General features: G+C 43.5%; 1 protein-coding gene across 2 annotated transcripts in view; it reads right to left on the minus strand.

Moving 5' to 3' along the window:
• Positions 1–20,000, minus strand: part of LARGE1 (LARGE xylosyl- and glucuronyltransferase 1) — a 280,076-nt gene that overhangs the window by 38,032 nt on the left and 222,044 nt on the right. For both annotated transcript variants that reach the window (XM_082280522.1, XM_082280523.1), the window contains 2 exons: positions 8,945–9,057; positions 7,297–7,422 (listed from right to left, as the gene is read on the minus strand). In XM_082280522.1, coding sequence (XP_082136648.1) covers positions 7,297–7,422; positions 8,945–9,057 — 239 coding nt within the window. The remainder of the gene's footprint in view (positions 1–7,296; positions 7,423–8,944; positions 9,058–20,000) is intronic.

The following is a 20,000-nucleotide window of genomic DNA, read 5'->3' on the forward strand; positions in this document are numbered from 1 at the left end:
TGCAGTAACATGTTGCTGCATCATGTGGTGAAAATACAGACCACCACATAAATGAAAAGAGCTTTGGGTAGGTAAGGGCATAAACTTAAGATAAAAGATTTTCTCCACTGAAAAATGGATCATCAGAATCTCCTTTCTTTGAAAAGAACTTGACGTACTTCATCCATTGTATTTAACTGCAGCAAAAGGCATTAATGCTCGAAAAAAATTTCAGTGATTGAATCCTCCCTCAGGGAAATAGGCACGTGTAACAGAAGCAGAGGGCTGAAGGAGCCTAAAGGGCTATTTATCAGTTTTACAGGGTACCTGCATGCAGTTTCACAGGAAGGCATAGAATGGAAACTGTCTGCTGGGAACTTCTACTTATTTAAGAGTGAATCAAAGAAAGCTAAGAAGCCAGCAACTGGGACAAAAAATACTTGTTAAGAAAAACCTTTTGTGAGCTCTCCATACTGCTCCTACACTTCATTTGAGGTTTCCTTTTGGATACTCATGAGCATCCTCATCTTCACAAGCATCCCAGTGCTGCTGAGCACCCAGAGACCTGGGGACCATGAACACAGACATGGCTAATGATGATAACCTCAGAAACTCTTACAGGACAGGCTCCTTGGTACTGCAGGAACTTCCCATCAACACACACAGTGTCACATCACAGCCAGGGGGCATTTGCTGATATCTCTAGCCAGTTGTGTGGGAGATGATTTCAAACCCAGACAGCTGCAGCTGTCAGTGTAGAGGCTCTTTGCTGCCGTGCTTCAGGATCTGTTGTGTGTGTAGAAGCTGGTAAGCGTCAAGGGCTTAGCTGGTGGTTCAGATCTGATCAGATTTGAAACGTGTCAGGATGCTGCATGTACACTGATGTCAGGGGAGCCTGGAGTGAACTGCACAAAGCTGAATGGAGCTGACAACTATCCAAAAAAGCTGATTTTTTTAATCAAGAAGGACAGCACATGCTAATGTGTGCTAAAATGATGTGTTAAAGAACATCAAGAAACCATGCAACCATCTGGATGACCGGAGGTAGAAAAACCACAAAACAGGTCTAGCAAAAAAGCAGGCTGCTTTACAAATGTAACAGAATTAGATAAATACTATGTGATATATGAAAGCATAAAAAAGAGCAACAAGTTAAAAAAGCAACAAGACTCTTAACCATCAATATGCAACACTACATCCAAAGACCATATTCTTTTTTATGTCAGCCCACAAACTCACATTCAGTTCTGGCTGTCTGGTATGGTCTATTGCACCACCAGCTACAGCAGAATTTGTGCAGGCCAAGAGACTCTTGTACAGACTGCCATGGGCATCAGTGAGGTACATGATAAAGACTACACAGGTAAAGCTATGGCCACTACATTAGAGACTTTATTGTGCACAACAGTAAATTGATTGGAGAAATAAAAAAGATCAGTTGGCAAGACACTGCAGGGAAATCAGAAGGAAAAAAAAAATCACGTCATTTGAAGACTCTTATCTCCACATTAAAAACAGAAAGTGAATCTAGAAATTGAAAGTCTCATTACTCCAGCATCCCCGTTCCAAGGCTGAATAGCACCTTAATACTGTGTTTATTTCTTCTTCTAGCTTCTAACCTATTCCAAAGCTCTGCTGGCTTACAGACAAAACTGCAGCTAGAAATATAAAATTCCAGTGCCATTATCTGGGTAGACACCTCAGGAACACTGCTAGCCTTCAGGTCGACCTATGGATCCTTCCCACTCTTGATCACAGCCTCCTGACAACTAAGAAAAAACACACTTCCTTAATATTCATTTAGCAATTAAAGTACTGAAAGATCAGAACTTAAAATTCCACATCTATTTAACACTTGGTTAGTCGTCATTAAGCAATTTGGCACTATGCACATTTCTGTTAATACCATCCTAGTTAAGCAGCAACCATTACCACTCCCTGATTACACACAGCCAGCCTCCTGGAACACTGCCATACACCTGTGGCCTAGAACAGGCTAACTGCACCCACAGTTCCCATTTATTCCCCAGGTTCTGACCCAAGGCATTCATATGATGACACAGTGGGAGCCTCGTGGACTGGCAGTGGGATCTGAGATGGAAGGGAAGAGAGGATGGTATATGCTGGGGGAGTCTAGGAGGGCTGTAAGAACCATTAGCTGGATGGAAATACACTGAAAACAAAAATCCTAGCAAACCTCCTTACATTACTATCTGCATTCAATCTCTGGGGAGATTAAATATTTCAAACATGATGCTCAAACCACTAAACAATAAGCTTGAATACAACACAGGTACCTTTAACCATTTTTTTTCCCCTGAAGCATTTTCTCTCTAAAAAAGAAGCATTTGGCCAAATGTTTCCTTAAACACAGTCTCTTCCATTTTCTTACCCAAAGACACATCTTGATAATTTCTCACTCTGCTTCAGCCCTTCCAGAATCAGAGAGCACAGGATATCCTGAATAATTATATACCTGCTTTCCAGGCTGAAGGGTAAGAAATGAGAATAAATTAAGCTTAAATTTAAGCTTAAAGATGTTTAATTCTGCAAGGCACCGAACAGATATCCTTAATTAAGCCCATGGGCACTTCATAATTTAGGTAAACAAGTGGTATTTTGTAAACAGGAAGCTTTCCTGCTAAAAAACCAGACTCCTTGTTTAGGTAACCAGACACTTCCCACTGAAATCAGTGGGAGTTAAACATTTGGCAAATCTGCACAGTAAAGCTACCTATATATGTCACTTTAATGCCATTTCAACAGGCTTTTTTTATGAGTTTAAATATGTCCTAAATCACACTGCAAATACACACCACGTGTATATCTTATGCCATGATTAGAGATGTCTGGAAACTTTATTTTTAAACTGTTTTATCAGAAATGAATGGCTTAATAAAAGAACCAATTTCCTCAGAAAAGTTCGTATACTTCATAAAAATGTCAACAGGGAGATTTCAATGTGATATTTCTAAACTACATAAGTGGAAGAGACTCAGGTTGGAGTAGCCAGCAACCCTGAGGTCCTGGCAGTGCTTTTTGGATGGGGGCCTCAAGTCCCTGCCCTGCCTGATTTGGTGTTCATGATCCCAGGGATTACTTTACTCCCCAGTTTACTGCTGTAAGCTGACACACTCTCCCTGCCTTGGACTTCTCAAAGGTCTTTATTTGTCCTCAGAAGGATTCTTCAACTTCTTTTTCTTCAACTCCTGTACCAGTGTTTAATGAGAGGCCTCCTGCCTGCAAAAACACCCCTATAAACCCATGGTGTTCCCTGTTTGGCAGGGCAGAAGCACCTTACTGACTCCAATGCTCACTCAAAGGAAGGGTATTGTTTAACCCTCTCGAGCCCTTGCTCCTCTCATTGCAGCTCTTCCTCTAGCTGGCATTAAAAGGGGTAAGGCTGCAGAATGCCATAAGGGCTGCAGATCAGAGCTGAACTGCTTGGACAGCACGGGGCAGCTCAGGGACTGGAACACAAAGAGGTGCAATAGGTCCTGTCTGAGGCAGAGCTGAAATGGTGTATTACAGCTACGGAAAAGAAGCTGTTTAAACTTCCGTAAGCAATTTCACAAAGTCACCCCAGAGTGGAGGACATCCCCAGGGAGGACACAGTGAATCACAGAACACAAGTTCCAAATGAGGAATTTAGGATGCTCATTATTTATCTATCTGCTGATTTAGGACCAGCTGTATTCAAAACCAGTTTGGAAAGCCATCAATAGGTTGTAAAGCATTTTTTTCTGTTTTGGAGTGTGTGTAAATTCTAATAATTTGATACATTCCCATTGAAGAGTCCAGCATCTGATTTTTGTGATTGTGAATTACCAGATTGTCTGTATGTAAATAGCACCTGTATCCTTGACAACCAGACTTCATGACTGACTCATTCAATGAGGTCATGATTCATTGCCAAAGGTATCAAAATTCATTACCTTCTTTCATAGTACTTTTCCTGCCATTAGGTTTGTGCCAAATCATAGTAACTGAGATTTCCTTACAGACAGGAACAAACTACTAACCAAGAAGCACGCAAAAGCAGGGGCTAACCCAGGAAAAGCAACGCACAAATGAACCTCAGTTTCAGATCAGTCCCCCACCAAAAAATAAAAAAAATCAGTAAAATGGATAGAGATGCAATTTAATGAGGACTGAAAAGAGAAAAAGGCGATTACTCTTCAGGCAATATGAAATATTCAACTGCTCCCTAAACCTTGCATAAATGTGAACAAAGCAGCAAAGAAGTGTCTACACACACACACACACACACACACACACACACACACACATATCCCTGAACAGCCGCCAGCCCTGGGGGTCTAAGTTTATTTGACACAATGCTATGTATAAGGGATGACAAATCCTCACTTCCCATGGACTTTGAGGCCAGATGGAATTAAATCAGCACCTTTTTGGTCTGGCAGGAGGAATGCACTCTGATTTCGATGAGGACTATTTGACTGGGTCAGCTTTACCTTTGAATTTAAATCTCTCCATTCACTTCCTTCTGTCCTATGCTATCCTTCTTTATCCCCCAGTACAAACTTCAAAATCTTTTTTTCTCTCTTACCTTGTTTCTCATTCCAGTCTTACCATGAAATACAGAATGTGCCAAATTTGTTGTATTTTACCATTTATATTAAATGCCATGGAATTGACTAACTCTGGTGATTTTAAGAGTGGAATTTTTAACTTGGGGTAATGACATTTGTTAATTTTTTGTGAGACTCATATACCAAACCAGCTGGTTTCTCTACAGAACTAGAATTTTGATAATTTTCATAATGCAAATTCACAACTTTAATTGGTCTATGCCTTTATTTTTTTTTTTTTAATTGTATGACGAAGTTTAAACAGTGCTGCCTGAGGGCCAGTTCTTTAACTGCTCAATATGGGAAAAGCTTTATTGAAACTGTGGGGTTTTATGTGCATGAGGTAAGACTCTGGCCTCTCTTTCAAGGCAAAGAATTTCAGCCTGATTTAGTATGCAGGGGGTAATTTTAGTAGCATGGATAAGTCCAGCTTAGCTGAAGAAATTGCTTATGTGTCTGCACTCCTTGTTGAGTTAAAATACCTCAGACCCAAAAATCAGTGGAGAATATTACACATCACTGCCTGTGCTGTAATAGAACTGATGGTGCGACACGTAAACAGCAATAAACAACCAAACCTGAATTATAGTTGTAAAGGTAAATTGGTTAACTGAAAAGAAAGGATTTATTTTTAACATACTTCTATCAAATGCTTATTTGTAGGTGTTATATGTGAGTTAGATGTCCCACATCTGAAGCAGATTAGTTAATACAGTCACTGGAGTCGGAAGATCAGGTGTCTACTCTGAGGTGAGCTCCACCAGCCTCAAAAGGATGACACTTTGGCTGTCTAAATCCAGATGTACAGCACACTGAAAGCACCTTACAGTTATCCTGCCTGCCCACCAGCTGCCTTGCCAAAAGGGTATCTTCTCCTGTAGGTCTGTGTTTTATCTGCCAGTCCTATAATGGAGATAACAGAGAGCCCCTATGGTGACTCAAACGTGTTCAGGAAACGGAACCAAGCCCTTGATCCTTATCAGCTTCAGTATCTTTGCCTCATGTAAATGGCTGTGTCTTTACCTTGTGCTGCGTCCGATCTGACTGTCTCAATTATATAAATTAATCTCAGCCTTTAATTTACAGCAAAATACCGTGATATGTCACAGGTGGGAGGTATATTTTTCTGAAGTTCATCTTTTAGGAAACATTTTCTCTGTTCTATATATTTCCTTTTGTTTCAGGCCCTGCAATTGCTGCTATACATGATTCCCAACATGAATGCAGTGCTAAAATCTCTACTGGCACTTTGTTACAAGTCATAAAACTATGATGCTTTTAAAGTGCCTGTGTTGATCCTTCCCTACAAACAGATACCATAAACCATTTAGTGATCAGTGAACTGACAGAATAGTGATTTAACTTTAAAAGCTGTCTTCTATGGATCACACCTGAATAGTCAGTTGTGAATACTTTATATAAGAAATTCAAGCAATGTTGACCAGTTTTGACAGGTCAGTTAACCCATGTAGAAGAACTTTGGTCTCCTGGAAGCACAGCATTTGTAATCACTGTGTTGAGAGTGATTGATTTTCTATATTCATCCAGTATCTGGTGTTCATACCGAACACTCCTGCTGTTACTCTACAAATTGCTACAAGGGAAAGCTTGGTTAGATTTAGGATGTATGTTGTACAAAGAGGGTGGCCAAACCCTGGAACATGGGGCCAGGGAGCATGTGGAATCTCAGTGTTTGGAGATTTGACACTCCACACAGCACAAGGCACTGAGCAACCGGGTCTGTGTTGGTCCTGCATTAAGTGGGGTTTGGATGATCTCCAGAGGGCCCTTGCAACCTCTTCCACAGTTTTGTGTCTTTCTCTTTTTTTTGAAAACACCATTTACATTCTCAAAACATAAATCCAAATATACAAACCTTAACCGAGTTTTAAAATCAATCACCAAAAACTACCCAATATTTACTACATTCTGATGGAATCTACTGCTGCACAGTCCTATTCCACACCCAGACAAAGCTCAACCAAGCCTCAGTTCTGAACTCTCTGCATGCTACATTTGAGTGTCTGAGTCTGGTCTTTCAAAATGGCCACAGCACAAATGATGTTCATTTACCCATATGTGTTAAAATTTATCCTGCTTTTATATTCTACTTGTTAATAGTGAAAAATGTGCTATTAAAGTGACACTATAGGTTCATTTCATTAACAGGTTTTTACTCAGCTTTTTTTTTTGGGACAAATCCTGGAAAAATGAGTGGCAACATGATTGGGTTAAGTGTATGCAAAGACTAAATATGAAGTGAGCAAGATCTTTACATTTCTGCTAATGCTTTTCTAGCTAGGGTCTGCCCAATCCTCTCTGTGAATTTCACTGTATTAAATTATCTTCAGTAAAGAGTTTCAAACTTGTCCAGTACAAAAAGGACAGGTTTTGTATTCTTTGTCTAGGAAGAGCTAAGACCTGGGACAGCAATAAAAACTCAGCAGTAAGCTGCACTGGCACAGGTGGCAGGTACAGAATCTAAGAGGCAAAGCACTTCTTTAACACCTTGCCAAACCCCAAAGCAGCATCTATATTTGAATTTTCTAGTAGTAGTCAAAATGCACAAAGCCAAAGTCACATTTTCTTCCCCTGTCTGGGTGTCCTTATAAACTATATGTGTTAGTTTCTCCCCCACTTAAGGAAGTTTATCTTTCTCTGACAGTGGAGTCCTGCACTCTCTGTCCCAAAGGACACTACTCATCCAGCCTCCTGTGCAACATACCTTCAAGTCAGACACATCTCTGTAGCACTGCTCAGAACGGGTGTGATCAGACAGCTGCACATTCCAGAAACATGGGAGCTGGTAGACAAGGAAGGGATTTTGTTTGATGACTGCATTGAAGATATCCTAGCAGAAAAAAACCAGAGAAACATTTGGGTATGTTGTTTCCACCATGTGTGAGGTGATCTCAACTCCTTCCCCAGATGACTGTCCCTCTCTCCCTCACAGGCAGAAATTCCAATGGCGATGGCAAGACGAAGTCTGTAAACCTTTCTCCGTAATTCTGTTTCTGTGGAGGGTGCTATTAATCTAAGGGGTGATATATAGATCTGGGTAAGAGGAACAAGCTCTCCTGACACACAGAGCTAAGGGACTCCAGCAAAGTTCTCAAACATTTATCTTGTACTGCTGGCATGAGGTGTGGCTCCTCTTCTAGTCACCAGGAAGAGTAGCAGGCAGGAAACAACACAGTGCCTGCTGGTACTAAGTACTGCACCACTTTTTAATAAAGGGGAGGAAAGTGATCCTGGCAGCTACACTGCTTCAAGGCAAATTACTTGGTGCGATTTTAGCTAGCATTTTATTTTTGCAACAAGTACTCCAGGTACTTTATGGAAAAGGCGTGTAGGACAGACCTGCAGAGCAGCCTACACCATGAGGGACAGAAAGTGTTCTGCCCCTAAGCAGCCATTCTGCTGGAGAAGTAAGTAACAAGGACAATCTGAGGGTAAGGTATTAGGGGAAGACACAAGCAGCCTTTCTCTGCTTTGCAGAATTCTTTCCCATCCAGCTATTAGACAGCAACTCAGGATGTGACTGAAAACACAGTGAAGCTGCAGGAATCATCTTAATGAACCCCAGGAGCTTTTGGATCACCCTGCAAAGACACCATACGAAGTGCACATCTCCATGTGCACAGTAAGGAGGAGCGTGGTTCCTTTGTGGTGAGTGGTCATCAGCCAGATGTAGCTCAGAAGGACAACAAATGTCTGAATATGATGCTGTATTGAGTTAACATGCTCAAGTTGTTGAGGACGAATTATTGGTTCAGGTCTAGTATTACATTAACAGGGTTTCTGGGCTTAAACTGAGAGCTGGCAAGAAGCACAAATTGAAAAACTGTATTTCTGTGTTTAGGCACACTATTTCATCTCTTGGCCTCAGTTTCCTATCTGTGGCAGGGAGACAGCAGCACTTTTGTCTTAACAGGGCTGTTGTGGCAAGAAGTACATTAAAAGACATCTGGGACTCATCTGCCAGAAACAGTAAAGAAATGTCAGGAGACTCTTAAAACTAAAGTCTGATTACACAATAACCAGTGGGAAAAGACACAGTATATTTGGACTTGTAGTGTCTGGAGAGTTCTGTGTTAAAGAAGGGAGGACAGAAAATGAAACTGTGAAAACCCCGTTTGTCTCTCTTATGAATCATCTGACCAGAGGAGGTAAAAATGTCAGTGTAGTAAGAGAAACCTTGTGACTAAATCTTCATTCTCTTCCACATTTTCCCCAGGACAATTCAACAAATGGTGACTACAAGCACAACAGCTTTCCCCTGCCTTTTCCCACATCTCACTCCCTTTCCCTTTCTTTCTTTCCTCAATCCATGGCTTAGTGGCTGTCCCACAGCCCTGCAGTGTCCTACTCACCTGGTCAGCCAGTGAAGTGGACAGCATGCTCATTAGCTCTCGCTCCGCCGTGAGTCTCCACATCTGCTCCCACTTCATCTTCCGCAACTTATCAAGCAGCAGCAAGATCACCCCTGAAGGGAAACATGGGGCAGAGAACAAGAGAACCATGATGTCACATGTCAGCCAAAGGGCCATCCTGCTCATGTGCTGATTCAGCAGCTAAAACAGGACATCAAGTTACCTGACACATCTGATTGCAATCCTTGAAACTTTTCCGAGGAACAGATTATCAATGCTGGTTACAACCTAGACTCCGAGAGGGCCTGCCATTCAGGCACCAAGTGTTCACAGAACAGGATCCTCAAACTGGAAACTTTAAGTTGGAAAAAACGTACCTCAACATGCATTGTTATTTCTGTTGCTTTTTGTGTGGCCAAAATTCCTGGTGTACAAGAAAGGAAAACAGCAGAAGCAATGAAGCCGGATTGAAACATCAGCAAAACCTTTCCTACAGTGTCTTAGAAAAATCTGCTTGAAAAATGAATTTGGAAAGACTTAAGATAAGAGCGCTGTCATGGGGAATGAATGCAGACTGCAGACCACAAAGGAGGAGTACCAATAAACAGCAGCCTTGCAGGCTGACAGAAACTACCTAGTAAGAGCAATGATGGGTTCTGTGTTGTTTCACATCTTCATTAGTGGAAGGGGGAAGTAAACAGAACAGTAATGACATCTGCAAATGACATTTAACAAGAGGTTTTACAAAAAAAATATCATGGCAACTGTAGAGAACCATAGCAGCTACACAGAAGAATATGAAATGACAAAAAGCAGGCACTGGGAAAAGCTGCCTCAGGGAGTCCAAGTTGATAAAACGAGAAGTAATGAGAAAAAGAAAGGAAATGTAGTCTGAATGCTTAAGAAAAATTCTCCTAAAACCGCTGCGGTGAAATAAACTAAAAATGGCAGATAAAAGACTTTATTTCATGAGTATTTCCAAATCAGACTACACCAGGATTAGAAAATGTACCTGAACAATGCTGCACTGGTTGGGAGAGGACAAAGGTGGTTCCAGTTCCTTCCCATATTTAGTTTCTATGACATGGCAAGTTTCTTTCTAGTAAAACCTGGCACTGCTGTGAATAAAAAGAAAACCTCTCCTGGCAGTGAATTTTGTGGCCTATTTTAGTTGTGTTTTCCATTTCAGTCCATCTGGTTCCCAAGGATGCTGGAACCTTTACTGGAGGGATCCCCTTTCATCTTCAGTCAACCTTTCTGCTTTCCAGCTGTTGGACTGGAAAGGGATGTATTGTCACAACGTGCTACAGTTTATTTATGCCAGTGTGTTTGCCTTCTCTCCAGCACAGGGGAAGCCTATTTGGAGCATGTAGTGTGCATGCACTAGATTCTAAGAGAGACATTATGCATTGTCTGAAATTCTGCACCAGTGTGAAGCAGGTTCCTTGTGCTGCAGCGATAAACTGGGTGGGAGATCTCCTCTCTGGCAAAGGATTTTTTCCAGCTGGCAAGAACTGCCAGCTTTGCAGTGAAATGCAACTGAGAAGGTTCTTTATTAAGAAAAATAAAGAATAATGGTAAAATTCAGTTAACTGTAATAGTTTTTATAGTTTATAGACAACAAAACAATTTTTCTTAATTCCTCTATGCTTCCAGTCTGAGGAGGAAAAGGGGAAATGTTTTTATATGTGCAGTATTCCCTGATTTTTTTTTGACTTCCACTCTTATGCTAGCAGCAGATTATGGCACTGCAGCTAACAAGATTATGCTGTCCTGAGGGGCTATCATGGTAGCAGCTGAGGAAAAGAGGCAGATGGAGTGGAAAAACTGGAATATATGTGAGAAAGGATGTATTAAATTATAATGCAATCATGGCTATTGAAAATATTCACAAGGTTTTAATGTTTCAGCGTCACAACTAATTTCAACATGATTTCTATTTTAATTCACCTACAGGCTTGAGTTTAACACCTTTGTACAGTTTCTATTTGGGCTTCTAATTTACTGCTGCCATAAAAATAACTACTAGAGAATATTTATAGCAAGTTTAAATATTTACTCATTAGTATTAGTGGGAATAAGATATTTCTACTAAGAGGAGAATTTAATACTATTCCCCTAGTTAGTGTTATTAAGTCCAAAAGCAAAGCAAAAGCATGTGTTTTGGGAACTTTTAAATAGTTCATGCAGAGGAAAAATTACTCTTTTTCAGAACAGTGAACTTCAGGTTCTCGTCTATATTGTTGTGTTGCCAAAAGCAAACACAACTAACTCCAATCTGCACAATTAGTTTGCAGGCAAAGTGTCTGAAATAAGGAAAGGAAAATATTTGCCTCAGGATCCACTTCCCTCTGAGTCAAATTGACTGAAATCTCAGACTAAATTCAAGATGACATACAGCTGAACATAAGGGGAAAAGGGACTCACTCTCATTTGCTGTACTGGGGGAAGAGGAGACTGGAGGAAAAACAAGAAATCAAAGGAATATTTTATTAACATCTGGCCCCAGGCAGTGGGACTTCTGATCTTTCGAGAAGTGCAGCATCTTCCTGCCCTAACCTACCTGAGAAAAACAAAAGAAAAGCTTGGCAGCCAACAAACAGAAAGAGAAAAGTGGCAACCCAAACATCTCATGAGTATTAAACAAATTATGATCAGCCACAGAACACCCTATTTCCCTTGTCCTGAGGAAATAGTTCAGGCATATCCAGAGATGTAAATATCTCAAATATCTCAAAGAGAAAGAATGCTTTATTACTAAGTATGTGGAACACATCCCAGTCTAGTTATTACTTGAATGGCATTTTTCTCCCGCTGCTTGATGAGATTTTGCTTGAACTACCAAAATTTGACAGATTCTGAATTGTTCAAACAGACAAACAAACAAGAAAGCAAACAAACAAACAAAGCAGTTTCTCAAAAATGTCACTTAAGGACACACATGAAAAACCCAGCTCCAAAAGCAAAAGGGGAAAAAAAAACTCCCCCAGGACCCCAAAAAAGTAATTTGGTGAATAAATTGGATAAAACATGGCAATAAATCTGAATTAACATATCTGTATTAAAATATTTCAGTTGGAAAACACTGTAAATTTTTTTTGGTACATTTTAAAACTCAACTAACTGTAAAATAATTTTCATCTCAAAACTGATACAAATTAAAAATCCTATTGAAAATTATTACAAGATCTGAAATGGAAAATAAATGTTTCTTTCTGGGTCTAACCAAACTTTGGGAATCACTTGAGTTTTTTGTCCTTTTCCAATTCTTGGATTCAATGTAAAACAACTTTTTTGTTCTTCCAATGCTTTCACTAAGCAACAGTTTCCATAGATGCTTCTAGGCATGCCAACAAATTAATCTGTTTCTGTTTGGTGTGGGGGGTTTTTTTTGGTTAATCTGCTCCAGAACAAAATATTTTATTTCATTTTTCTGAATAGTAAATTGGAAGTCTGCAGAAAGACCAGCAATTTCCCTTGGAATGCTACTGAGCATCCCCACCTTTTGCTTCAGGAACAAAGACAATGGCTTTTCCTGAAATTCAGAGAGGAACATCTAGCAGAGCTGAAAGTAATAAACCAGTACTTAAGACAGAACAGAATTACCTGGAGAAGTTATAGTGAAACTGGACAAGCTTTCAAACTCAACCCATTAATTACAATGGGCCTTTAAAGGTACCTGAAAAAACAGTGCTGTGGGGGAAGAAAATGTAATTCCTAAGAAATCATTTTCTGTATGATCTTGCCTGTTCCTTTTGGGTGGAACAGGATACTTTTGTGAGCCTTTGAGGCAATGCCATTTTTTGTGAGTAGCACCTCAGAGCCTATCCTTGTCAGATTTTTAAAAATTCTTCTTGAAATTAAGCCTGCAACGGTGAACCATCTAGACAAACAGGAAGCAGATATCATTATAATATCAAAAACAGACACGTCAGACACGCTTCAAAATATATCATAAAGCAATAGTGAGTTTTAAAAAAATGAGTGGGATTTTGCAATAGCTAAGCAGCACACCAAAGAGCATACGCCAAGCCACTGAAATGCTGTAAGAAATAATGTTAAACAGGCCTGACATTATGGAGATTTGCTGTAATAAATATCTGACACAGAAATTTAGGGCAGTAAGCTAACACGTTTCATGAAACAGATTTGGCACCAAACATTTGAATTCAGTTTTAGGTGCAACGGAAGGGACTTGCAGCTCTGCTGTCCCAGGAGAAGCTCCATGATAGTGCTGACTGCTTAGTACTCTAGCAAATACTTATGCAACCTCTTTTAATTCTGTTTTATTGTATCTGAAATCAATGGAAGCGACCCCAGTGTGTAATGCTAGGACTGTGACTATGCCTTTCCTGCATCAGGGCTCCAGTGACCAGTATTGTTAAGGACTGCATTTGGAATCCACTGAGCCACAGCTCCACATCACTGACTGTGGCCTCTGTTTTCCACCCAGAGTATCAAGAGCAAACAGAAAAACACAAGCATATGGCAGTTAGGGATTAAAAAATTAAATAAAAGCTATAATTCCAAAACAAGCCACTGCACATATTATAAAATCTTCATTTTAAGGCTCTGTGTGGATGAAATTCACTGCATTTATTTCACTTGGTTTACAGACTATCTGTTCCTCATAATTTGACCAGCCATATCATTAATGCAATAAAGCCATATATGCCTATAGCTTTTAACATGGTATGACCAGAGGACTGTCATTCTAGCATCTGGAGCATCCTGATATATTATTTAACCATGAACTTATATGCACCAGCCTTTTTTTTCTCAAACAAGCTCTTCACAATCTAAAAACCCAAATGAATAAAACCTTGCAGGGATGCACAATGTGTTCATTGAGAATAAATGATGATTCCACATTTGAACTTTTCTCTAAGAAAACTGAGCAGGACTGAGAAGCTGTTTTGAAACAAAGTGTGTGTCCCTCCAGGCATGGTGACAGAATGCAATAGCCTTTGTTTTCTCTGCACATGTATTAAAAGTGAAGCTGTCATAGAGTGCATTTTGAAATGTTGTGCAGTCACTCTGTTGGGAGTCTGGTTCCTCCTGAAGCATTATAAACATTTGGTTTACACTTCCTGATGACCATTTAATGAAATAGAAGACTTTTACTTTCTTTATTCTCCTCTTCCCAAGTATGCTGTTTTTCCTTAGGCAGAATTAAGATGAATGTTTTACTCAAGCACAGTTCTAACTTCTTATTATAGAGTTGCTGACTGTAGCTCAGAATGTCCCAGTTTTCTGTTTCTTTACTGCTTAGATGCTGGTTTTCATGAGCAATTTGGAAGAAGACACACGTGCTTTCTATCTTCTCGTTAATGACTTCCACTTCTGGGGGAATTTCTCCAACTTTCTGAAAGCCCCAAAGCTGCTACAGAAGAATTTCCTTGATTCCAGAGTCTATAAGGTCTGAAGGAGAGCAATCATGAGCTGTAAGACTTTTAGCAGGTCTGTGGAGAAAAACCTCTGCTACTTTAGAGACCATCCTGCTAAGTAATGCTCTCTCCTCTTATCTCCCAAAGTCTTTCGAAGAGAGCTAACAATTCCACAAGGCCTTCCAGAGGTCAGCACAGAAAAACCATCTCTAGACCTGAAGAACTTGGCCTTCTATCACACAGACGCCAAGCAATATGAAGTCCCACACAGTACAAATTCACACACTTAACAGTCCAAATTGCTGAAAAGGTTTGCCTAACATGGAAAACAACATGGCTGGGAAAAAGACATATATTAGGGGGAAAAAAAAAAGGGAAACAAGGGGTTATTCCCAGCTGCTGTACTTGCTTTGGGCATCAAGGAAGACATTAAGGATAGCAACTTTTCTCAGATCCCTGTATTTTCTAAACCCTGTGCAAAGAGTTGTAGGAGACAAAACCATCTGTGAAGCTCCTTACATGGCTTTTAAAAAGCTCCTGTTTTCTAATAGCCTTTGCACTCTGTGACCCATGTGAGTACATAGTGTAGAGAGACTGCTTTTTACAGACAAAATGGAAATATTCCAGGGACTTCTCATTTGGTAAGCTATGGAAATGGCTTCTAAGAAGGGAAAAAAACCCTGTAAGAGGCACATCATTAAAATCTCTTGAAATTCAACAGACTGGGAAAGCTTTTGCTGAGAAGTTTTAAACCTCAGATAACACATTCTAACTTCAGACCTGCAAAGGGAGGGAGGAGGGAGGTTTCAGCCTTTACATGCCATAGCACAATGGCAGTGACCACATGAAGCAGAGATCTGTCTCAAAGACATCTCACACCACTACCATGCACAAGGATCACCCAACACTACTCCATGTGCATCTCTGTACACGTCTGTTGGGGTTTTAGTTTAGTCTTAGGGTTTTTTTTTCTGTTAAAGGAATTTTCTCCCATATGCATGTTGCTAGGGGACAAATAGCTGTACTTAAGAAAGACAAAAAGGGAGTGGGGCGGGCCTGGCTACTTTCTTGTCTACACCTGGGTGTGGGGGCAGTTCGCTCTGAGCGTCCGGAGAGAGAAGCTGCAGAGAAAGGAGCTGCTGCTTCTTTCTTTTTGGCCGTTCTTCTCTTCCTGCTGGAAACAACGCCGGGACCCCAAAAGCCGTTTTCCCTGCCCTGCTGGAGGCCGAGCTGTGGCTGCCCTGCCCCGCTGCTGCTGCTTCGAGCTTTTGCTACGCTCTAGCCCTGCTCGCCCTGCCTGCCTGGGCATCCGTGGGGTTCTCCCATCTGGATACATCTCGCCTGCCACCCGGGATTTGCGTTCGTCCCTGCCGCTCTAGCCTGCCGCTCCTGCCTGCCGCTTCTGCCTGCCGTTCCCAGCCTGCTGCTCCTGAGAGTCCGGGATCGGCTGCCCAGGGGTTTGTGAAGCCTTTGTTCCATCCCTTCCCGGGATCCCAGGCCGCCAGTGCCGCGTGCTCCCCGAGCTCGCTCCGGAGCGCCCCCTGCAGCCGCGGGGGAACCATCGCACCTGCCCTGCTCACCGGGAGCCGCCAGCGCCCCTGCCGGCTGCGAGCGGAACTGCACCCGAGGGGAAATAGCCTGACAGCCGAGAAGGCTGAGACTGGGTTTGTGTGTGCTGTTACTGTCATAGTTGTTGTTGTTTTGTTTGACTGGTTATATACATATACATATATATATATATATATATATAGTAAAGAACTGTTATTCCTATTTCCCACATCTCTGCCTGAAGGCCCTTGATTTCAAAATATAATAACTTGGAGGGAAAAAGGGTTATATCTGCCACTTCAAGGGGGGCTTCTGCCTTCCTTAGCAGACACCTGTCTTTCAAAACCGAGACAGATCTTGGCGCCCAACGTGGGGCCTGAGGGCATTAAGAGAGAGAGGTGAAAAAAAAGGAATAACAGTTCTTGGAACTTTATTTTTGTGTGCCAGATATAGGAACCTTGTTAGGCTGCACTATGTGGTCTAGTTTACCCTGGTTCGGGTGGCATGTGGCCGTAGCTATATTCTTCCCCTTTGCAGCTCCTTACTTGAATATGGGTCCTCTGACTAAGGCTACCATTGCTGTTATCCAGCTTGCGTTATGGGTTGAGAAGGTGAGGAATTCATGGGTTTTTAGCTTCCTCCGGAATGTGGGCACATGGATAAACGGCTATCACACACTGAGCACATGTTTTTGGGGTTATGTTAACAATGGTACCTTCTGTGAGGAAATGACACCAGGGGAAGTTTTCCCCCAACCCCTCAACCAGTTCTTCGGGCCCACCCCATCAATTTTCGAAGGGTTTAAATTCCCTCTGAATATTAACCATCTGCTGCTGATAGGCCTACTCTATTTAGCACTCAAGGATAAGTTGAGATTGGCTTGGATATCTACCCGGACACCAGCCCCAGAGACTAGAGATCCTGCCCCAGAACCTGACATGGCCCCAGAGAGTAGAGTTCCTACCCCAGAGCCTGATCCTGCCCCAGAACCTGACATGGCCCCAGACACAAGAGATCCTACCCCAGAGCCCTATCCTGCCCCAGAACCTGGCACGGCCCCAGACACTAGAGATCCTACCCCAGAGACTGACATAGCCCCAGACACTAGAGACCCCGCCCCACAGACTGATACCGCCCAACAGTCCACCTCAGAAATGGACTACCCAAACTGGGTGGGGGTACTGGCAAAAGGGATGCAAGAGATGTGCCAAGAGATGGGTCAGGTGCGCCAGGGGATATGCCAGGAGATGGGCCAGGTGCGCCAGGAGATGTGCCAGGAGATGGGCCAGGTGCGCAAGGAGATGTGCCAGGAGATGGGCCAGGTGCGCCAGGAGATATGCCAATTGCTAAGGGAATACACCTCCTCAGCTAGTGAAAAGCCCTCTCCCTGCCCCAAAGAGGGTGAGTCCGATGGTGCAGCAGTAGAACCCACGGATGTTACAACCATCCAGGCTTCAGCTGAACCACAAGGACAACCACAGCCAGCAGCAGTCGCCCCTGTGCAAAGGAGGAAGTGTAAGACCAAATCAGTACGACCAGTTAATGATGATGGACAACCAGGGCCCTCACAACCAGCAGGAGAGCCAGAGCCAGAAATCATCACTGAGTCCCTGTCGTACGACAGTCTCCGCACTATGCGAAACGACATTGCGCGAAGGGGGCGTGAGCCTTATACCACCTGGCTGCTTCGGGTTTGGGACCTTATGGGCACAAGTGTGCAACTGGATAGTGGTGAGGCAAGGTATCTGGGATCATTGACCCAGGACCCAGGTGTGGACCAGGTATTTGTGAGGGAGCCAGGGCCCCTTTCTCTCTGGGAGCGGCTCTTAATGAGTGTGAGAGAAAGGTTCATTCACAAAGAAAGAATGCAGGAGTACCATCATAGAATGCAGTGGAAGACACTCGAGCAAGGGATTCAACAGCTAAGAGAGGTGGCAATATTAGAGGTACTCTTTGGGAGGGATGGACAGCATGATAATGACCCCGATAAGGTCAGGTGCACAGGACAGATGATGTGGAACCTGGCAAGGCTAGGGCCATCGCAATACACCACCTTCATTGCAACGATTGATGCTGACAATACCCGAGAAACCGTGGGCTCTGTTGCCAGCAAGCTCAGGCATTATGACAGCATGATCAATGGCCCGCTGAAAGCTCATGTCTCTGCTGTGGTCCAGGACCTCAAAGAGGAGATGAAGGAGATGAGGAAGGAAATGAGGGAGGAGATGAGGGAGGAGATGAGGGAGGAGATGAGGAGGGTCAGTGTGGCACCAGTGCGAGTCACAGGCCCCCAAGTCAGAGCCCGTCGTCCCCCTGCTAGAGAGAGAGGGTACACCCCACGAGCTGAGCTGTGGTTTTTCCTGTGTGAGCATGGGGAAGACATGAGAAGGTGGGATGGGAAACCCACCTCTGTCCTGGCAGCGCGGGTGCGTGAACTCAAGGAGGGAGGCACTAACCGAGGGGGTTCCGCTAAGGTGAAAGTAGCCTCAGCCTCCCGCGATCGAGCTGCCAGGTATTTCAGAAGGGAGGATGATATGTCGGATCCCCTTGAAGGCACCTCGAGCATGTACACCCAGGGAAAGAATGATAACCAGGGCTAGAGGGGCCCTGCCTCTAGCCAGGAAGAGGCACGGGAGAACCGAGTTTTCTGGACGGTGTGGATCCGATGGCCTGGCACATCAGAGCCACAAAAATATGATGCATTGGTTGATACTGGGGCACAGTGTACTTTAATGCCATCGGGACATGTGGGGGCAGAACCTGTATCCATCGCTGGGGTGACCGGGGGATCACAGCAGTTGACCCTTTTGGAAGCTGAGGTGAGCCTGACTGGGAAGGAGTGGCAAAAGCATCCGATTGCGACCGGCCCAGAGGCCCCGTGTATTCTGGGCATAGACTTCCTCCGGAATGGCTATTACAAAGACCCAAAAGGACTCAGGTGGGCATTTGGTATTGCTGCTGTGGAGGCAGAGGGCATTAGGCAATTGAACACCCTGTCTGGACTATCTGAGAATCCTTCTGCAGTTGGGCTCCTGAAAGTGGAAGAGCAACGAGTGCCAATTGCCACCTCGACAGTGCACCGCCGGCAGTATCGGACAAATCGAGATGCTGTGATCCCCATCCACAAGATGATCCGCGAGCTGGAGAGCCAAGGGGTGGTCAGCAAGACCCACTCACCCTTCAACAGCCCCATCTGGCCTGTGCGCAAGTCTGATGGGGAATGGAGACTGACTGTGGACTATCGTGCCCTGAATGAAGTGACTCCACCGCTGAGCGCTGCCGTGCCGGACATGTTGGAGCTCCAGTACGAGCTGGAGTCCAAAGCAGCAAAGTGGTACGCCACTATTGACATTGCCAATGCATTCTTCTCTATTCCTCTGGCAGCAGAGTGCAGGCCTCAGTTTGCCTTCACATGGAGGGGCGTGCAGTACACCTGGAACCGACTGCCCCAGGGGTGGAAGCACAGTCCCACCATCTGTCATGGACTGATCCAGACTGCACTAGAAAAGGGTGGGGCTCCAGAACATCTGCAGTACATTGATGACATCATTGTGTGGGGGAACACCGCGACCGAAGTGTTTGAGAAAGGAGAGAGAATAATTCAAATTCTCCTGCAAGCTGGTTTTGCCATCAAGAAGAGCAAGGTCAAGGGACCTGCCCGAGAGATCCAGTTCCTGGGAGTAAAGTGGCAAGATGGACGGCGTCAGATTCCTACTGAGGTCATCAATAAGATCACAGCAATGTCTCCACCGACCAACAAGAAGGAAACACAAGCTTTCCTAGGCGCTATAGGTTTCTGGAGGATGCACATTCCCGAGTACAGCCAGATCGTGAGTCCTCTCTACCTGGTTACCCGCAAGAAGAACGATTTCCACTGGGGCCCTGAACAGCAGCAAGCCTTCGCCCAGATCAAACAGGAAATTGCTCACGCCGTAGCCCTTGGCCCAGTCAGGACAGGACCAGAGGTGAAGAACGTGCTCTACTCTGCAGCCGGGAACAATGGTCTGTCCTGGAGCCTCTGGCAGAAGGTGCCTGGTGAGACTCGGGGCCGACCACTGGGATTCTGGAGCCGAAGCTACAGAGGGTCTGAAGCCAACTACACTCCCACAGAGAAGGAAATC

This window comes from Coloeus monedula (genome assembly GCF_965178545.1).
Source record: "Coloeus monedula genome assembly, chromosome: 4".
NCBI classification, from domain to species: Eukaryota; Metazoa; Chordata; class Aves; order Passeriformes; family Corvidae; genus Coloeus; species Coloeus monedula.